The 18,366-nt window shown below is 49.8% G+C and overlaps 2 protein-coding genes across 28 annotated transcripts in view; one reads left to right on the forward strand and one right to left on the reverse strand.

The window, feature by feature from the left end:
* Positions 1-555, forward strand: part of MAPT (microtubule associated protein tau) — a 101,878-nt gene extending 101,323 nt beyond the window's left edge. For all 22 annotated transcript variants that reach the window (XM_049114633.1, XM_025436796.3, XM_049114636.1 and 19 more), the window contains one exon: positions 82-555. In XM_049114633.1, coding sequence (XP_048970590.1) covers positions 82-297 — 216 coding nt within the window. In that variant the 3' untranslated portion in view covers positions 298-555. The remainder of the gene's footprint in view (positions 1-81) is intronic.
* A 4,670-nt stretch (positions 556-5,225) lies between these two features.
* KANSL1 (KAT8 regulatory NSL complex subunit 1) overlaps positions 5,226-18,366 on the reverse strand; it is a 185,893-nt gene continuing 172,752 nt past the window's right edge. For 5 of the 6 annotated variants that reach the window (XM_025436764.3, XM_035721190.2, XM_025436765.3 and 2 more), the window contains 8 exons: positions 13,997-14,179; positions 13,322-13,510; positions 12,838-12,986; positions 9,245-9,366; positions 8,655-8,712; positions 8,263-8,375; positions 7,201-7,453; positions 5,226-7,036 (listed from right to left, as the gene is read on the reverse strand). In XM_025436764.3, coding sequence (XP_025292549.1) covers positions 6,809-7,036; positions 7,201-7,453; positions 8,263-8,375; positions 8,655-8,712; positions 9,245-9,366; positions 12,838-12,986; positions 13,322-13,510; positions 13,997-14,179 — 1,295 coding nt within the window. In that variant the 3' untranslated portion in view covers positions 5,226-6,808. The remainder of the gene's footprint in view (positions 7,037-7,200; positions 7,454-8,262; positions 8,376-8,654; positions 8,713-9,244; positions 9,367-12,837; positions 12,987-13,321; positions 13,511-13,996; positions 14,180-18,366) is intronic. The other variant, XM_035721191.2, reaches the window with a different exon arrangement.

Genomic DNA, 18,366 nt, shown 5'->3' on the forward strand with positions numbered 1-18,366 from the left:
CGCGGCCACCACGGCTCCCTCCCACCCAGGCCCATGGCCTTCCGTGCCTTGACTCACCCCCCCTTGCCTCCTCTCTTCCAGATCGAAACCCACAAGCTGACCTTCCGTGAGAACGCCAAAGCCAAGACCGACCACGGGGCGGAGATCGTGTACAAGTCGCCCGTGGTGTCCGGGGACACGTCTCCGCGGCACCTGAGCAACGTGTCCTCCACGGGCAGCATCGACATGGTCGACTCGCCCCAGCTCGCCACGCTAGCCGACGAAGTGTCCGCCTCCCTGGCCAAGCAGGGTTTGTGATCAGGCCCCCGGGGCGGTCAATGATCGTGGAGAGAAGAGAGTGTGGAAAAAAAAAGAATAATGATCTGGCCCTTCTCGCCCTCTGCCCTCCCCCAGCTGCTCCTCACAGACCGGTTAATCGGTTAATCACTTAACCTGCTTTTGTCGCTCGGCTCTGGCTCGGGACTTCAAAATCAGTGACGGGAAAAAGCAAATTTCATCTTTCCAAATTGATGGGTGGGCTAATAATAATAAAATATTTTTAAAACCATTTAAAAAGATGGCCACACCCAACCTTTCCTTGGGCACTTTTGATTCTTTTTTTTTCCCCCCTCTGAGTAGAAGGGGGAGGAGAGGCTCTGAAAGCTGCTTCTGGGGAATCTCAAGGGACTGGGGGTGCCCCTGCTTTGCCCCATCGGGGATGGGTGGGGGGGTGGGGGGGTGGTCACAGAGGCAGCGGCAGCAACAAAGGATTTGAAACCAGGTGCCTTGTTGGAGCCGTGGGCCGACGTCAACCTTGGGGTGGGGGTGGGGGCGGGGGCGGGGGGTGGGGAGCCCCGGGAGAGGCTGGGGGGAGGGGGGAAGGGGACTCAGTGGGGAGGAGCCCTGCTCTCTGCCTGGAAGGGCAGCAGGAAGGGCAAACTGCCTCAGCTGCCCGCAGCAAACTGGGACCAAGTGGCCTCGGGCGCTGGGTGGCCCGGGTCCGCTGCGGGTCAGTGTGCGCCCCCCGGGGCACCTGCGGGGGGGGGGGGGAGGGGGCTCCAGGCCCCCCTCCGAGCTGGGAGCAGGGGCGGTGGTGGGCGGCGCCCTGCGGATCACTTCCTCCGAGAGGACTGACCCTGTGTCCCCAGTGCTGGCCTCCTTCTCCTTCCCTGCAGGGTGGGGGTCCTGAGCTGAGGGGCTTCCCTCTGCCCCGCGGAAGCCCCGTTTTGTTGAGTTCTGAAGGTTGGAACTGCAGCCACGATTCTGGCCACCTCACAGACCTGGGACTTTAGGGCTAACCCGTTCTCTGTAAGGACTCGTGCCTCGTGGGGACACCCGCCCACCCCCGGCCTGGGCCTCCGGCGTCTCTGGGAGGTGGGCCCCGAGCCTCCTGCCCCCCAGGGCCACCGCAGCCACCTGTCTGCCCCCCGCCCCACCCGCCAGGCCGTGTGTCTGCCTTGCGGAGCCCAGTCACTGCCGTCCCCTCATTACGTCACTGTCCCGAGTTCCCGGCCTCACCACGCCCCTTCTCGGCCACGGACCTTGTTTGGATGCAGGAGGCACCTGCTCTCCACTAGGGGTAACTGAGTGAAGGCAAAGCCCGGCACAAGGTGCGACCTCGGTCTCTACTCACCCTCTGGTGTGTCCCCCACAACGAAGCTGCGACCTCACTCAGGTCCTGACCCCCCACGTCTCCTCACTGCCGGGCCGGGGTGGGCTCGGCAACGCCTGTTCACGCGGAGAGCCTCTTCCTCCCAGGCCTGGGCCGCTCGGAGCTGGGCTGGCAGCAGGTCGGCTGTTCCGCTTCCAGAGGTGGCGGGGGGCAGGCCGCGGGGTCCCCAGGGCAGCGCCGCCCCGCCCCTTGCCCAAGCCTGTGACTGCCAGCCCCCCGGAGCCCGCCCCGAGATGGTCCTGCCCGCGGAGCAGCCGAGCATATACATAGCCGTCCCCTCCCCGCCCGTCTGCACCCTGTCGCCTCGTAGTCGGATCTGTCTGCTTATGCTTGGATTCACCAGAGTGACTATGATGACGAAAAGGGAAAAAAGGACGCATGTATCCTGAAATGCTTGTGAAGAGGTTTCTAACCCACCCCTCGGGGGCCGGGATGTCCCCCACCCCCGCCCCGGGCCGCTGTGCCTCCGCCCTGCTGCGGCCTCCCGACTGGAAAGGCTCCCCCAGCATCCGGGACCGGCGGACCCGGGACTCTGACGCCCGAGGCCCTGGCTCCGGGGAGGAGGCGCACCTCTGGCCGCGCTCGCCTCGGCACAGCCAGAAGCCCCAGCCGCCCGGGGCTCAGAGACCAGCAGCAGCCCGTCCTCGCCCCCGCCCCCGCCCCCGCCCCGAGGGCCCCAGCCCCGGCCCCGAGGGCCCCAGCCCCGTCGGCTGCCGCAGGGACCCCCCTCTACGAAGCCGGTTGGAGGAGGTTCAGCTGCTCCGGTTGGGCGGGGATTCGGGATTCGGGATTCGGGCCGGGGCTGGTGGGAGCCCAGAGCGGCCTCTGCAGGGCGGGAGGCTGCGCGTGCAGCCCGACCCCGAGCAGGGAAGGTGTGGGCCGGAGGCGGCCGCCGCTCCCGGAGGGCTGGGCCAGGGCAGGGCAGGGCAGCGCGGCTCGGAGGCGGGAGCGGAGACTCGCGGCCACCGCCGCCGCCGCCGACTCGGCCGCGCCTTCCTGCCGCGGGCCCCTCCCTGCGGGATGGACCGCTGGGGACGGCGCAGAGACCGGTCGGTGCCCGCAGGGAAACTGCAAAGGGAAGCTGGCTCGTGACCTGAATGAGGACAATCCTCCCCCCTTCCCAGGGCTCGGCACTCTGCCACCCGCATCCCCCACGTCCACGGTCAGCGTCCCCCGCGGGGCTGGGGGCGGATGGGCTCGGCTGCCTGGTTCCTCCCAGCCCTCCACTCCCACCTATCAGTAGTTCCATTTACGTTGACTTCAGTGCGGAGCCCGTCTCCGGTTTGCTTGTGGCGCTTGGGGGGAGGGGGGAGGAACCTGTAAAGTAGTTACCGAGGGCGAGGAAGTCTTGGAGGGCAGCAGTTCAGCTGCCTCGTAACCCGTTTCTTCAGATCACCCACAGCTGCTCGAGGTCCCTGGGGCTTGGCCTTCGTGGCAGGTATCCAGTCGGCTCCCCCGGTCTCCTTCCGAGCCACGTGCAGGCCTTGCTGCCTGCACAGGAGCCTGCAGATACAGCTGCCGTCTCACGGGGGGAGGGGAGCCCCCGCCAGCCTCCCATCTAAGCCGCTGGCACCTCCGTGTCACCTTTCCCACCAGCTCCAGACAAGCAGCTTGTCCTAGCAGCTGCCAAGAGCTCCTCCTTCCTCTGTTCTGTCCCCAAGCAAAGCCAACAGGTGGGGATGAGGGTGGAGGTGGAGGTGGTCGGCTGGTCCCATCTACACCTCGGTGGCTTCGAGACTTCTGGTTTCTCTTCAGCTTTGAAAAGGGTTACCCTGGGCACTGGCCCAGTCTCCCCTCCTAACGGACTTCGCCCCGTGAATTTGCAATGTTGGGCAGGACAATTTCTGGCACTTGCAAGTCCCATGATTTCTTCGGTAATTTTGAGGGTGGGGGGGGAGGGACATGAAACCATCTTAGCTTAGCTTCCTGTCTGTGAATGTCCATATGGTGTATTGTGTGTTTTAACAAATGATTTACACTGATTGTTGCTGTAAAAGTGAATTTGGAAATAAAGTTATTACTGATTAAACAAGGTGTCAGTGCATGGATTCAAACGACAAAGTGACTCAAGATGTAGGATTTTTAAGTCTTTCTCCAACTTGCGCACCTCTGATCAGGAAATGTCAAGGTTGCTAAAACCTGGACATCAGGATTGAACAGCTCTCGCTAGGGCCCTGGAGGTACAAGAAGAGTTCTGACTTGAGTTGATTCTCTGATTCTGGTGCTGGCAAGTTATCCCGATTCAAATCAAAGGGCAATACCGCTGTGGCTGACCTCACAGGGCTGTGCTCCGAGTCCATAGGACCACACCAGCGTATTCAAACCTGATGAGGCTGGGCAGGTGTAGGAGATGGTTTTCTGTCCCAGAGTCCTGGGGCTGAAGCAGAACACTAGGCCAGCCAGTCAGGTGAATGAATGGCTTGGCATTCCTCCTGGGCTTAGGGAGCTGCCTTCCTCTCTCCCTTGGATCCTTACTAGATGGGGGAAGAGGTCTGCTCCACCAGGATAGGAACACCAAGGAGCCCCCACCAATGCCACAAAGAAAACAAACAGAAAAGCGTAGCCCATGGATATTACTGTTCTTTAGTAATTAGCTCAAGGTCCTGAGAAGGAACCCTTCGGTCTTCATATAAAGTCGCAAAAAGGGATCCCTGGGTGGCGCAGCGGTTTGGCGCCTGCCTTTGGCCCAGGGCGCCATCCTGGAGACCCAGGATCGAATCCCATGTCGGGCTCCCTGCATGGAGCCTGCTTCTCCCTCTGCCTGTGTCTCTGCCTCTCTCTCTCTCTCTCTGTGACTATCATAAATAAAAAAAAAAAATTAAAATAAATAAATAAATAAATAAATAAATAAAGTCGCAAAAAGTTGTCTCCGCACCCTCCTCCCATCCCCTCCTGTGCTTGTTTATGCCACTGCAGGCAGAAAATGACACAGTGCAGATCTTCACCGCAGGCACAGAAGCAACAGGGCACCGGACAGACAGAAATGCTACCTCCAAACTCATGGCATTCTTTGCTAGGACCGGGGCTTCCCTGCTGGCATCAACCTGACTGCCATGACCAGTTAGAAGAAAGAGTAAAGGCGGAATCAGGCCTGCCTACTTGTCTTGTACAAAGAGAACTGAGCACTTAGCCACTTCAGAAAAATGCTACAAAATACATACATTCTCATGGACTCCAGCCCCAGAAAAAAACCAGCCCCAGAAAAAAATCGACAGTGAGAGGTCAAATTTCCATTTAGAATTGAATTCTAATTTTATATAAAATGTCATACTGTCGGTTTCACTAAAGGAAGGTACGTCAAGAGGTGATCAATCTCTTACATCCAACAAAAAAATTACCTACAGAGATGCTGTCCTCCGGGCACCTCTTACCTTCCCCGCCCTCCACTGTATCCTCGCCCCAGTGACCCATCAGGTGACCCTGCCGGGTACCCAGTTGACAGAATGGAGACTTCCCCAAGGTTCAGAGCAAGTCCGGGCACGCAGAGGACTGCTCCAGCAGGGCAAGGGGCCTAAGCCGCCATCACTGCCATACAGACTGGGTCTGATGGCAAGAAAGGCCCAGTGACACAACATTCTGTAACTTTTTTTTATTATTTTTTTCAATTTTTCCTTCCTTTTTTTTTTAAGCACTAGTCTGTGCTTTGCGAACAGAATCAAGACATTAACAAAGATCAGCTTCTCTGAAGAAAAGCATTTCTATAGAACAAAGACAGCTACATGTTTCGCTGCCAATACACAGCTCAAAGCAGGAAAAGAAAATATTTACAAAATACAAGGTTTTTTTTTTCCATTTTTGTTTTTGTTTTTTTTTTTTTAACAATGCTAAAAGGGTTATTCAGAATTTTCAACCTTATAAATAGAAGAAGCACTTTATGCATAGGGATATGGTGCATTATTGTTTTTTTAAAGAAACAATGACAAACCCTTTAACTTGCAAACAGAATCAAAAAAAATCACTAATGTTGAAAATTGTGAAAAAACCCCAACCATTAAGCAGTTTGTCTACTATTTTTATACGATTACAAAATGGCAACAAAAAAAAATAAAAATAAAAATAAAGAAGTCCTTATTGCCCCCCCTTTGGTGATGTGATCATACATGAGACAGGCACAAGGTTAACCGAGGGGGTGAGGAGGGAGCGACGGGAACCACAGCTAGGACCAGACAACGTTCCACAGGCAAGGGGAGCTTGGAAGAGGTGGCCTGACACTGACGGGGAAGTGGATGTGAAGGAAACAGCACTAAATGAACCCTTGACGACAGAATTCGACAGGGGAGCTGGCTGCTCGTGTCCCTGACCCCCTAGTTTGCAGAGAAGTGGGAATGGAAGTTAAGTAGCCCTAATCCTACCTTCACAGCTGAGGACAGGTGGTAAAAATGTTCGAGTAGAAGGACTGGTGTGTCCGGATGTGTGGATGGTATGTGTAGGGGGCAGACGACAGGGCACGAAGGGGCAGGGTGGGGACCTGAGCAGCCGCAGCTAGTTACTGCAGTTAAGTTAAAACAGAGATGACCAAATGCAAAGGAGACCCCAACTAGGTCTCCAAGTTCTGGATGATAAGGGGAAGCCATTCTGTCGACTGAGCTCAGTGAGCTCCGGTGGATTAGGGCCAAGAGGCTATGGTGGGGGTGCTCTAAGCACCAATGACCGAGAGGGACCCAGCCACGAGGGCCAGAGCTGGGCCAAGCCACTGATGTAGGGGAGGAAAAAGGGGAGGAGCCCAGAACGTGCTGTTCTCCCCACCCTAACCCCGGCGGCCATGCGGAGCTGGAGCTTTCCATCCTGTCTAGCTGCTCAGGCTGGTCCACCTGCCCACAGGTGTGAGGAGAGGGGGGATCATCTAACACCGCTACGTCCAGTGATTCAACAGTGCAGAGGATGTGCCAGGACCAGGCCAACAGGGTCTTATCCTGAACTTCTGTTTGCCAACTGGAGGAAGTGCTCAGGTGTGTGACAACAAAACATGGAAACCAAAACCAAAACAAAACAAAAATCAAAACAAAACAAAAAAAATACCAAAGTAGAATCTAAATTCCTTAAATTCACTAAAAACTGTGAAAATTTCCGGCATATGATGTTTGAATATCAAACGCAGAGATTTTTGAAGCTTTAATGCCAATAGTTAGTGAGTCTGTTTAGATTCTCGTATCCCGCTCATCTGTGAGTTGGACGCTGAGCTGTGACCGCTGTTGCCAAATGCCGACTCTTGAGGGGGACAACGGGAGGTGAGGTGGGTGCTACCTCCGCCTCTCGGCCAGTCTTGCTGCCTGAGGTGCGCCGAGTGCAGCGGGCTGCCCGCTCCTGCGCATCCAGCTGGTCCTCACACTCTGCCTGGGGACTGTATGCCAAGGGGAAGGTTCGCCGTTCCCACGGCTGGACAGACTGTGGGGAGACAAACTGCCATGGTGAGGAGCCAGTCCCAGCTCCACGGTACCTCCAGAAGGTCAATGTCCCCTTTAAAATGGGAGGTGAGATGCAAACCCATCTGCAGCAGGTTCTATCCCCCCCTACCCTGCCAACCCCCACGCAAAGGTAGTGCTCCTCACCTGCTCGTCCAGGCCCAGCTCTGGCGTGGAACAACGGGTGTCCTCGCTGGCTAGGTGTCGTAGAGCGTCCCGAGCCACGGGAGTGAGGGGCGCCGAGTGCAGTTCTGGACTAATGGGGCTCCTAGGGGACTGGCCGTGGGAGAACTCTGACAAGGAGTGGCTGCTGCTGACATCAGGGGAGGCGGGCTGCGGGGTGGAGGGGTTGGCACTGCCCAGCTGGGGAGTCGTCCGGCCATCTGATGACCTGTAAGACCTGTACACCAGGGAGTACAAATCTGAGTGCCTGGGTGATGAGGGGATTCCCTGGATGTTTATTTGGGGGGTTGCGGAGGAAGCATGAAAAGCACATTCCAGGCAGAGGAGCTGAGGCAGATGGACACCAACAGCCTTGGTTCCCTCCCACTGATGTGTAAAGGGGGAGGTACACAAGACCACGATCTTAAGAACTGGGTGCAGCTATCCTCCCAAGAGAAAAGCCATGGCTCAACAATGCCAGGGGCTAATCTCTGGCACAGTGCCCAGTGAATTCACAGGGAAGGGAAATTAGTCTAGACTCTGAAAACTGTAGTCAAGGGAAAAAAGCAAAAACAAGAAAGTAATAAATCTTTCTACTTGAGAACTCCGAGGAATCCCGAGGGCTTCTGCCACTATTCACCATAAATGGAGACAGGGCAGGCCAGTTCTTTCAAGCACGACCACAACACCCCACTCCACTATACCAAGGAGGGTAAACTTGTGAGGCCCCCAAAGCTCCTCTGGTTAAGTCACCACAACCCTCAACTGGCCCCTCAATGCCACAGACAGCTGACACCCAGAGCCTAGGAAATCACACCAAGTTTGCCAAAACTGGACAGTGACCCGACTGTTTAGCAGAGGTCCAGCCATGACTGTTCATACCCTCTTTAGTTCCAACCAAATCCCGGAAACTTTTGCACTCTCAGCCCTCATCAGTGGATGGATACACCCAGCGACTGAGGAGCAGTGGCAACTCCACGGACATAGCGCTCAACCTACCGCCCACCCTCCCCTTACAGGCCTGGTGACCTGTGCCTGCCCCGTCACCTGCTGCCCCGCCGCTGGGGTGGCACACTCGTGGTCCACAGCCACCGAGCCCTCTCCATTTCCTCACATTTGGCATGTAGAGCGGCGAAGGCTGCATCAGATAGGTCTTCAACCTGCAAGAGAGCAGCTTCAGTGTTCCCTCTTCCCTCCAGAAAGCCAGTTCAAGTTCAAGCCAAGTTCATCCTGGCTGAGTTCTGTAGTTAAGGCTTACCCAAGTTCATGGGTAGAGCAATTCTAGAACCAACCCCAGCCCTTACTAGGTTCTTTCCCGTCAGGAAAGGAATACAGTGGGCTTGTACCTGACACCCACAGGTCTTAAGGCATTTGAGGTGTGTGTACCCACCCACGTGTGCGTGTGTGTCCTTTTAAGAGAGAAATGACCATGCTGTTACCTCCTCATTTTCCTCATCAGGACTCCCCTTCAGAGACCGAAGATCGACCTCCCGCCAGCTGCAAAATCAGGAAGGGACAACGGTGAGAGAGCAGGGCGCCTGTCGATGACCCTGCCCTCTGCCCCAGCAGCCCCGTAAAGGACAGACACAGAGGGAACTGGTTGAGAGACTGTGACAGACACAAAGGAATGGTTTACAGGAGATGAGCACGACTCAGCACCAGCTGACTACTACCCTGTGAGAGTACATATATGGCGCTGACCAATTTCCTAAGTTGTTAATAAAAGCGAGAAATAAAGATTCACATGTGAAATCCTGCTTTGATGTGGACAACAAACTCACTACTTCAAAACATATTGTCTTGTCAAATAATAATGGCCACAGCCAGCATGTGGCTTGAGGTCTGGCTGGTGCTCATACAATGGAATGCAAGAACGAGAGACAGAAGTAATTTCACTCCTATCAGTGAAGAACTTCTCGTAAAGAGAAGACAAAACCTAAGGCTAGAACCCAAAGTGCAGGGACAAAATAAGGGGAAAGGGCAGTAACGGGAAGAAGAGGGCAAGGAGCTATTTCTCGGTGGCCTCTACCTGGGAGTAAGGATCTCCTTGTACTGTAGTTTTTCTACACGAGTGGTTGCAGCAACAGACATTGGGATGACAATGTTGTTAATGTCGAATGAGCTCTCTCCCCTTCTTCTCCTCACTGGCTGCTGTAAGACAAAGGTGAATTTAAAAGGGAGGCGCAAATCTGCAAACATCAAATCATACAACTTTGGGCAGCCTGGGTGGCTCAGCGGTTTGGCGCCACCTTCGGCCCAGGGCCTGATCCCAGAGACCCGGGATCGAGTCCCGCATTGGGCTCCCTGCATGGAGCCTGCTTCTCCCTCTGCCCGTGTCTCTGCCTCTCTCTCTCTCTCCTCTCTCTCTCGCTGTGTGTCTCTCATGAATAAATAAATAAAATCTTAAAAAAAAAAATCATATACCTTTTACATACGACGTCAAACAGGATGGCCAGCACCCAGACACCTGGTCCTGGGGCGGAGGAGGAGCCCTGCAACAGCCCTCCCCGCTCCCCCACCACTGAGGAGACGGTCTCCTGCTACAGTGTCCTCTGGAGAGCTGCCAGGTGACCACAAGGAGGCCCTCCCGCTCACATGAAAGTCTGTTCTTTCATAGGCTCACAAGAGAGAAGACTTCTAATAAATTTTGCAGGGGTGAGCACCCTGGGGCCTCAAGATAGGTGCCACGGTTCCAACTCCACATACACCTTAACTGTGCCCCCACCTTTAGAGTCATCCTTTCTGCTTCCCCTTGTTATCTCTATCACTTAGTCCCTTAGTGGCTCCTGAAAGCAATGCTTAACTAAGCCTAGTGGGGACTCTTCAGGTTAGAGAAGTGAGTTCCCAGATCCTGAAAAGATCTCAGAGGACAGGCCCCAATCAATCCATCATCTAACCTTGGACATCATGAAAGCACATCCTTTTTGTAAATTTGAACTCTTCAGCTAAGTCTGTACCCACCATCTCCTCAGCCCTATGTGATTTCCCCTCCTTCTGGCTCTTATATTTGGGGAAGAGTGGAGAGTTTTCTAGCTCTATCAGTGGAGCTAAGTGGAGGGAAACAGAGGAAGTGGCCCTAGCTACACAGCTCAGATTCCTGGAGAAAGGAGACTTCCTTCTACAGGTTGACACAAACTCTTAGGAAAGAAGACTAACAAGGACCCAGTGTCAGAGGAGGAGGTGGGCATCTACAGCAGCTTGGAGGCAGAGGAGGATTAAAGCAGAGAGCTGAAGGCCTTGATGCAGGAAAAAGTCCACCAGCTGCTTGTGTCCAGATGGCAAATACCCCACCCTGAAACAGACACTGGCAACTGAGAGGCCAGAGGAAACAGTGGGATGACACATGTGCTGCCATGACAACAATGAAGCTGGAAACACCTAAAGGACTGTATTCAAACCCAAGCCCCAACTGTGGTCAGCTCAAAGGGAAGGGGTCAGCAAACCAAGATGAGGAAGAGGCTGTTTCTTAAAACTAATCACCTTACTCTGTTCCTGCAGGGCAATATTAGGATTGATTCATCCCATCACTTCAGGACAGTCTTAATGTTAAAAGGCAAGGTGCTTCCTGGGCCAAGACTTCAGCTGCTGTCACCTCTGATCTCAGCCTACCACTGTGACTTTTTCACTTTCATTTCCTTCTCTATCAAATGAGAACAGATTGCCACTGCCTCACAAATTTAGAATAACTGGAGAACTAAAATGGTTGAAGAGAATTCTGTAAATCTTGCCTGGCTGAGTTCTGTAGTTAAGGCTTAGTGATCTCATACCTGAAAGCCTCTGCCACTGCCACATCTCTGTTGAAATTATATATCCCACTATCAGCAGCATACCTTAAGGGAGCCTCAAGAGATAGCTTTCCCTACATCTTGGTCAAGAATGAATGTGAAGCTGACAGGAACAGGGGTGTTTTCCTTGAATCTTCTTGGGCCTGCTATTAGCATTTTTAAGGGAAAGAGATGGGAGTGGGCTGAAGGCAACATCCCTGGAGTTGGCCTCGTCATCAACCTTTCTACCATGAAAAAAACGACAACAACAAAAAATAGGTCAATAGGATGGAGCCTTGCCTTCACCAGGCACTCATTTGGTCTAATTCAACTGCCCTCTCCTGATTAGAGCCAGAGAGGCAGAACAAAATGATGTGAATGGAAAGTCGTTCCTCAGAAGCAAGATAAGGAGTGCTTTGCCAAAAGAAAAGAAAGTGAAAAAGAAAAAAGAAGAAAAAACCAGGCACCCCCATTCTTTTTATTCAGTAAATCCATACTCTTTGAAAACATCAGGCAGTGAGAGCCTTAAGGGTCAGTAAAGATATAAAATTTGTACTTGACAATAAGAAAAAATTTCAAATGATCCAAGCCTTAAAGTAACGTCCTCCGGACACACAAGAGCTGGCAAGTGAGAAAACACTGAAGTCTCTCCAACTGCTGGATCTCAGAGTTCAGACTGAAGTCCTTTAGCTGTCTGACACCCTCTAATGGATAACTGAGTTTGTGACAGATTACTACACCTATTTAGACAAATTTGTGGGTATGGGAGGTGAAGAAAGGAAGAATGAAGAGGTTATTTGGAAAAGGCTGATTTTTAAGAACAAAGACAGAGAACACTGTGAGCCCATTTGTAAGCTTCTATGTTCCTGGATGTCCACTCTGAGGGGGACTCACAGCACCTGCACTCCTACATAAATGATCTCCTTGACGCCCAGCCTCAGGCTCCCACAGGAGTGGAACAGTGGAAGAGCCTAGCTCTGTGGTCACACTGCCTGGGTTTGAATTGTAGTCACGACCCTCACAAGTCACCTCCCTTTATGCAATTTACTTAACCTTGCAAAAAGCCTCAGTTTCCCTGCCTGCAAAGTAAAAATCCTTAATATCACCTACATCTCAAAGGGCGTTACCATGATCAAAAGAGGTTGGAACACAGGTAAAGCATGCAGAATGGACACAAGAAACACTTTATTATCCCTATCACTATTATTATAATAATCACCACAGAAAGAACCCATCAGTGGTCACCAAGCAGCTCTAGGTATGTGTCTGAGAAGGCACAGAGTGAGGAATTAAAATATGAAATCAGCAGGAATATGTGTCTGGAATGGCTGTGCCAACAGCTTTTGGGGTAGAGAAAGGCACCGTGAAAGCTAATGGGGGTTGGAGAGCCCACCGTTCTAGGTGCACCACCTGAAGCACCACCAGCAAGGCCCTGCCTCCTCCCCTCCCTTCCAGTCCCCTGACAGCAGGGCCTGTTCTCAGGACTCCAGACCCACCCACAAGAGTAAAAATAAGGAAGAAGAACGCCTCCACTACTCCTAAATATCTGTCCTCTACTTGCTCCTTCTCGGGTGAACTTCTTGGACCAACAAGATTAGAGCCATGCTACTGCTGAGTGCTGGGTGAGACCTAGCCCCACAGATTGTGAATAGTCACAGACCACCTTCAGAGTCTGGCTCAGTATCAAGCTCTCTACCATGGAAACCAGGTCAAATACCAGCCCCTCTAACTTAAAAAACAACACATTATGGGGAGCTGAGTGCTCCCAAGTGTACCGGGGCTCAAACTCCACTCCAGAGCCACCCAAGGAGCTGTAACCGCACAGTGGCTGTCCAGCCATCCCCACGCAGGTACTTACAGATGCGCTCGCTGCAACCTGTGGACTAGAGCTGGTAGGAGCAGAGGTGTCTGAGGAGGTGGAGAGCTGTCGCACCAAGGGGCTATGTGGTGGATGCTGGGCGGTCGCCAAGTAGCTCGAACTGCTCATGTCTGTGTGATGCTTCAACACTGCAGAAGTCAACAAAAAAACAATATATGGCTACCTCAACTGGCTCTACTTCCAGCACAAGCTACAAATGCCAGCAATACACAGTAAAAGCAATAATGCTTTCTAAGCCTAGAGGATAAAAAGGTGAAGCAAACTGGTTGATGGGAGGTAGGGGGCTGGGCAGAGGTTGCTGCAGCAGTAAGAAGTAACCTGCATTTACAAGCGGTAGGGTCCCTCTACTCTGCCTTCCTAGAAAGTGAAGGACAAAGCTTGGGGCAATTAAGAGAAGCCCAGGCTGCCCCAGAAAGCCCTGAGCAGATGCAAATGCAGGTAGAGGTGCCGGGCCTGGCCCTACCTTCACTTCTCTCAGATGAATGGTCTCGCAATCTCATTTTGCTGTGGTTTGGGTCATGCACAGGTGGTGGTGGGTTGAGCAAGCGCTCTGCTTTTGGCGCTGTCACTCGCTCCACCATAGGCACAGCCCCCACATCGTCTAAGTGCTGCCTGTGGGTCCTGTCAGGCCGGGTTTGGTGATGGGACAGCTCTGAAGAGGGGAACAGAAAAAGAGCTGTGAAATCTTCTCTCAAACTTTTCTTATTTGAGTTCTGAGCTCTTGAGTTCTCTCTAGGCCAATGATAGACACCCAGGGCAGCAGGAGAGTCCTCTGGGACTGAAGCTCCTGGCAAATAGCACAAGGGCCAGGATAGGCCAGGCAGCCCACAGGGCCCTCAGCCAGAGAAATCGGACACCAGGCTACAGAAGATAGCCTGCCCACAGATGGAACCAATGCCATGGCACTGCTAGCTGTTCATCGAGCACTTTGGGTCTTGCCCCGAGATGCGTGGTGTCTGGTATATCTTTCAAAATCCATCTGAGAACATCCAAGACAAGTAGAAATAGACTGTGAGCTGAATTTGTATCAGTCAGTTGCCTCTCCCAACCCCAATATACCACCAGAGCAAACAGTAACTGGAGAATATAAAAGAAAAAGAAATAATTGAAGGATTTAAGTCAGTCCCCTGAAACTTACTGGCTGTTGTTAGGAAGGAGTTGACCAACTTGTGCCTGTCTTTACGAGTTGGATCTGGCAGGCTGCCTGGCATGGGTGCTCTGTGCTTAAGTGAAAACTTTTTGGGAGGTTTGATTTTGTCAAAAGGCTTGTTCTGCCACTGAGATTTCAGCATGCTCTGGAAGTGCAGGTTTGTGGGAACATCTGCAAGAAACATGAAACACTGCAGGTTAGTCCAGACACCTGGCCTCTGGGCTCCTCTCTCAAGAACTGAGATGTGTTTACCAGTAACCGGCTCTCCAGTGGGCAGAGATCTACACACACCCTTCTTCTATTTGCTCAGTGGCATGAACCCAGTAGGGCAAGCACTGTCATATGGAAGATCTGTTTATCTGAACTTCACTGAGTCATTCCTTTACTCACCAGCAAGTCGATTCTGCCTTTTATTTTCAAGTTAAACATCCCATCTTAAAAACACCTTTTGGTAGATCAATGGAGTTTTCTAGACACTAAAACATTTAAACCTAATCCTATCAACACAGTTAATCGGGATATATTCATTCAACAAATATTTATTATCTACTGAGTACTATCTGCCCCCTCCTAGCTCCTTACCTCTCACCTAGAGATTTTTTTTTAAAGACTATTTATTCATGAGAGACACACAGACACACATACACAGAGGCAGAGACACAACACAGGCAGAGGGAGAGCAAGCTCCATGCAGGAAGCCCAATGTGGGACTTGATCCCACCTGAGCCAAAGGCAGATGCTCAACCACTGAGCCACCCAGGCATCCCTTACCTAGAGATTTCTTTTTTCGCTGATTAGTTAATATTCAATATTAAAATTAATCTTTTAAACAATAGTTTTTACTATTTTTTGTTTTACCATTTCTTGTATCATTTCATTTTTTATTTTCCTAAGAATGTATCCTTGCGTAATTTCTTTAGAAAAAGTATTTCTAGACTGAAACCATTTTCTCTCAGACCTTTCTTTAAAGCTGTCACTCAACTGTATTCTAACCTCTGGTGCTGTAGATAAAGTGGAATCGGATTCTTCCTTAATTGTAGGGTTTGTTTCTTCTTTTAAGCTTTTGCAGAAAGCCCAAAAAACAAAAGAGCTTGTTGTGTATTACACTGACTCTACAGATCAATCTGGGGAGAAGTGCCTTTTGTTCTGCCATCAATACCAAGTCTCTCAATCCATGAATGTGGTATATCTATTTATTAGTTTTTCTTTAATTTCCTTTCAGCAGTGTTTGGCAGTTTTCATTTTATTGGCCTTATACTTGAGAATTAATTAACTTACAACATGTATCTCATTTTGGTGTAAACATCATTATGCTCCGTTTTAAAATATAAAACATGTTCATTCAAACACCCTTTCCCTATAGTATATACCATGGATTTCATGACACTTTAGGGACAAATGTGAACATTAGGCTTCTCACAACTGGAATGAACATATATCCCTGAATGAATAAAATAGTTCTGTTCTCAGAGATGCTTTCCCCCAATGGGCAAGGAACCTCAGCACCAGATATTATTTTCTAGTTCTGAGAATAGACCACTGGACCTTATGGCAGTCAAACAAACTAAGAAAACTACTAAAGTTTTAGAGATAATAAATATTTGCTGTATGCACACAAGTACTGAGATATAGTATTGTGAGGGCAGTGCTATCTTCTGAAAAAAAATTTTTTTTTGCATAATCATGCTTTCTTTTCCACACTTAAAAACAAATTCATCTATCCCAACCTTTAAAAGATAAAGGTTAGCATTCAGCAACCTAAAAGCTAGGGAGATACTAACCAGACCACATATTCCTCCTAATCTTTCCACTCTTCCCCCAAGCCCCTCAATAAACTTGATTGGGGTTTGATCCCCCCCTTCAAAGTCAAATGTTTAAAAAAAGGATTTCCCATTAATAATCAAAAATAGAATTGACATATTACTGGTATATATTTTTTTGTTGCAATTTAGAATGGTTAGGGAAAAGGGTATGTAGAAAGTAAAACATTGTCTGGAGGTACTCTGAAAGCTGGGCTAAGCTGAATGTCTAAAGGGCCTCAGAAAGGGGAAAACACTTCCTCTATATCCCAGGACACCCCTTATCAACAGAAAAATTGGCAAAGTCTATATAATGGGACAACAAAAGACTAATGATTTAATTTTTTTCCCTTTTATTTTCCCTTGTCATTGCTCTCCCAAACCTGAAAATTAAGCCAGGAATAAAGGAGGTAGGAAGGAATATGAGCGACCTGATTTATAATGGAAAATAGCACTGGACTGGAAATAAGTAGGCCTGGATTCAGGTCCTAATTCCATCACTGAGTAAAACGTGAAAATAAAAACAAACCACTTAGCCAGATTTTAGCTTTATCTGTAAAATGAGGTGGCAGGCCTAGGTCTGGGCAGGTAACGTCTCAGCACACATGTTCTAGCTCTCCCTCTGCTGCAGGCAAAAGCTAAACTCATAACACTCTTTCCTACTACACCCTAAGACCTCAGGTGCATCTTTAAAAATTACGGAGTTAAGTCCAGAAAGCCAATATCAATCAATAAGAGTAAGCACACGTTATCTCAGACTCCAGCTCCATACCTAATCCCCTCCCCTCACCTGAATGCTCTGAAGTAGAAGCTGCTACAATTGATACCACCTTGTGCCTTGGAGTTGAGATATTCAGCACAATCAAGAGCAATTTCCCCTATAAACCCAATGAAGAAGCAGTTAGGGATAATAATAAACTGCTGAAAGGACTCAGGCTGTTATACTTTGGTAGAAGTATGCTATGTGTTTAACTGCTTTCATATAAGAGTGAACAGGAAGTCGGTTAAATCTCCCAGTTAATGAACAAAAATGATCTCTTAGGAAATGCTGGTCTGAGTTCATGCTCTAAGTAGAAGTAATAACACCTGAGATCCATGTAGAGCTAAAGGGCTGAAATGGATTAGATATGCAGGACCTGAAAGTAAGCAATGAAAAAGTATGAAATGGAAGAGAACACAACAGGGACCCATTCAACTAAAGGACTTCAGACATTCCATACCCACATAGGCCATGCCATTAAAGTGCCATTATCAAAGGAGAGGGTGCCGATGCTTGATAGGGTCAATAACAGGAAAACAGAAGTGTTAAAACAGGAAATAGGAAATAGAAGGAAACTAATATCATTTTAAGTTACTACTGCCTCAGACAAAATGAAAACACCTTGACTTCATGCTCACCGGGGTCTGACATTCCATGATTCACTTGATTGTTTTGCTCATTACTTTCCACCATTTTCTCAAGCAAATTTTCTAAGGTTGTTTTATAATACTCACTTCCTCCTCCTGCTGGTAAACTGCAGTAGACTTATATCTACCAGTCTTGGTAAACTCTCTCAAAATAGCATAGATCTTCAAAGGCCAGCAGGTGGTGCTCTTATGAAGCCTAAATTCAAGTTAACATTCTTTCCACAAAGGTTTAAACATCCTTTTTATTTCAAGCTAAGGATTAACTGGCTTGATAAGGAAGCAAGCTCCTCCTCCTTGGAGTACTAAAGAGTTATCACACCCTAAAGCCTCCACCTTCCCGCCAGGCACACAGCTCCTCAAATTCTTTCATCTCTAGCCACACTTAATGTGAACAGCTGAGGTGTATGGTCGACATGGAGGACAGAACTCTAGGATTAAAAGCTGCAGTTGGTCACCACCCTACCTACAAACTGGTTAGGAAACATTACTAAACTACTTGAAAATCCTGCCATCTCTACCTTCTAGAGAAGAGGCTGTAAACGGATGGTCAAGAGCTCAGGTGCATGTGTATTTGACCCACACAGTATTACACTGGCTGCTCATCTTCACTCTTACTTACTATTCTACACAATGATATATGGGTATCTCAATATTTAGAAGGTGCTATTCACACAGAATAATGGTGCCCTCTGGAGTTGGGCATCTTTGTGAAAATCTTACAAATTTACAAACATTTGGTATGTGGTATTTGTTTGGATCAAAGCAAAATTATCCCAACAAAAACAATATTAGATATGGTAACTGTCTTCCCCAGGTCAATCCATAAGTCTAATTTATCCACAGGCAAATATGTTCATACATCCTACTTGAAATAATAAAATATTTATATTCTCCTTTACAGTCTCGTAAGGAGATTTAATGACCAACTCTCTTGCCCAAGCCCCAGTATCATGGTAAGGAGCTATGTGAGACAGGGAGAAAAAGTACTTAAAGGCAGGCAGGAAAGTAAAGACCAGAGAAAGGAATCTCCCCATCTTTCCCTCCGTTCTCCATCAGTGCTAACTACAGCTGCTTGAAATGGGATGGAGTAGGAAGTGTAAGAGCAGTAGTTGTCAGGCAAACAGTCTGAGCATATGTGACTAGGCGATGAGG

This window comes from Canis lupus, chromosome 9, assembly GCF_003254725.2.
Source record: "Canis lupus dingo isolate Sandy chromosome 9, ASM325472v2, whole genome shotgun sequence".
NCBI lineage: Eukaryota > Metazoa > Chordata > Mammalia > Carnivora > Canidae > Canis > Canis lupus.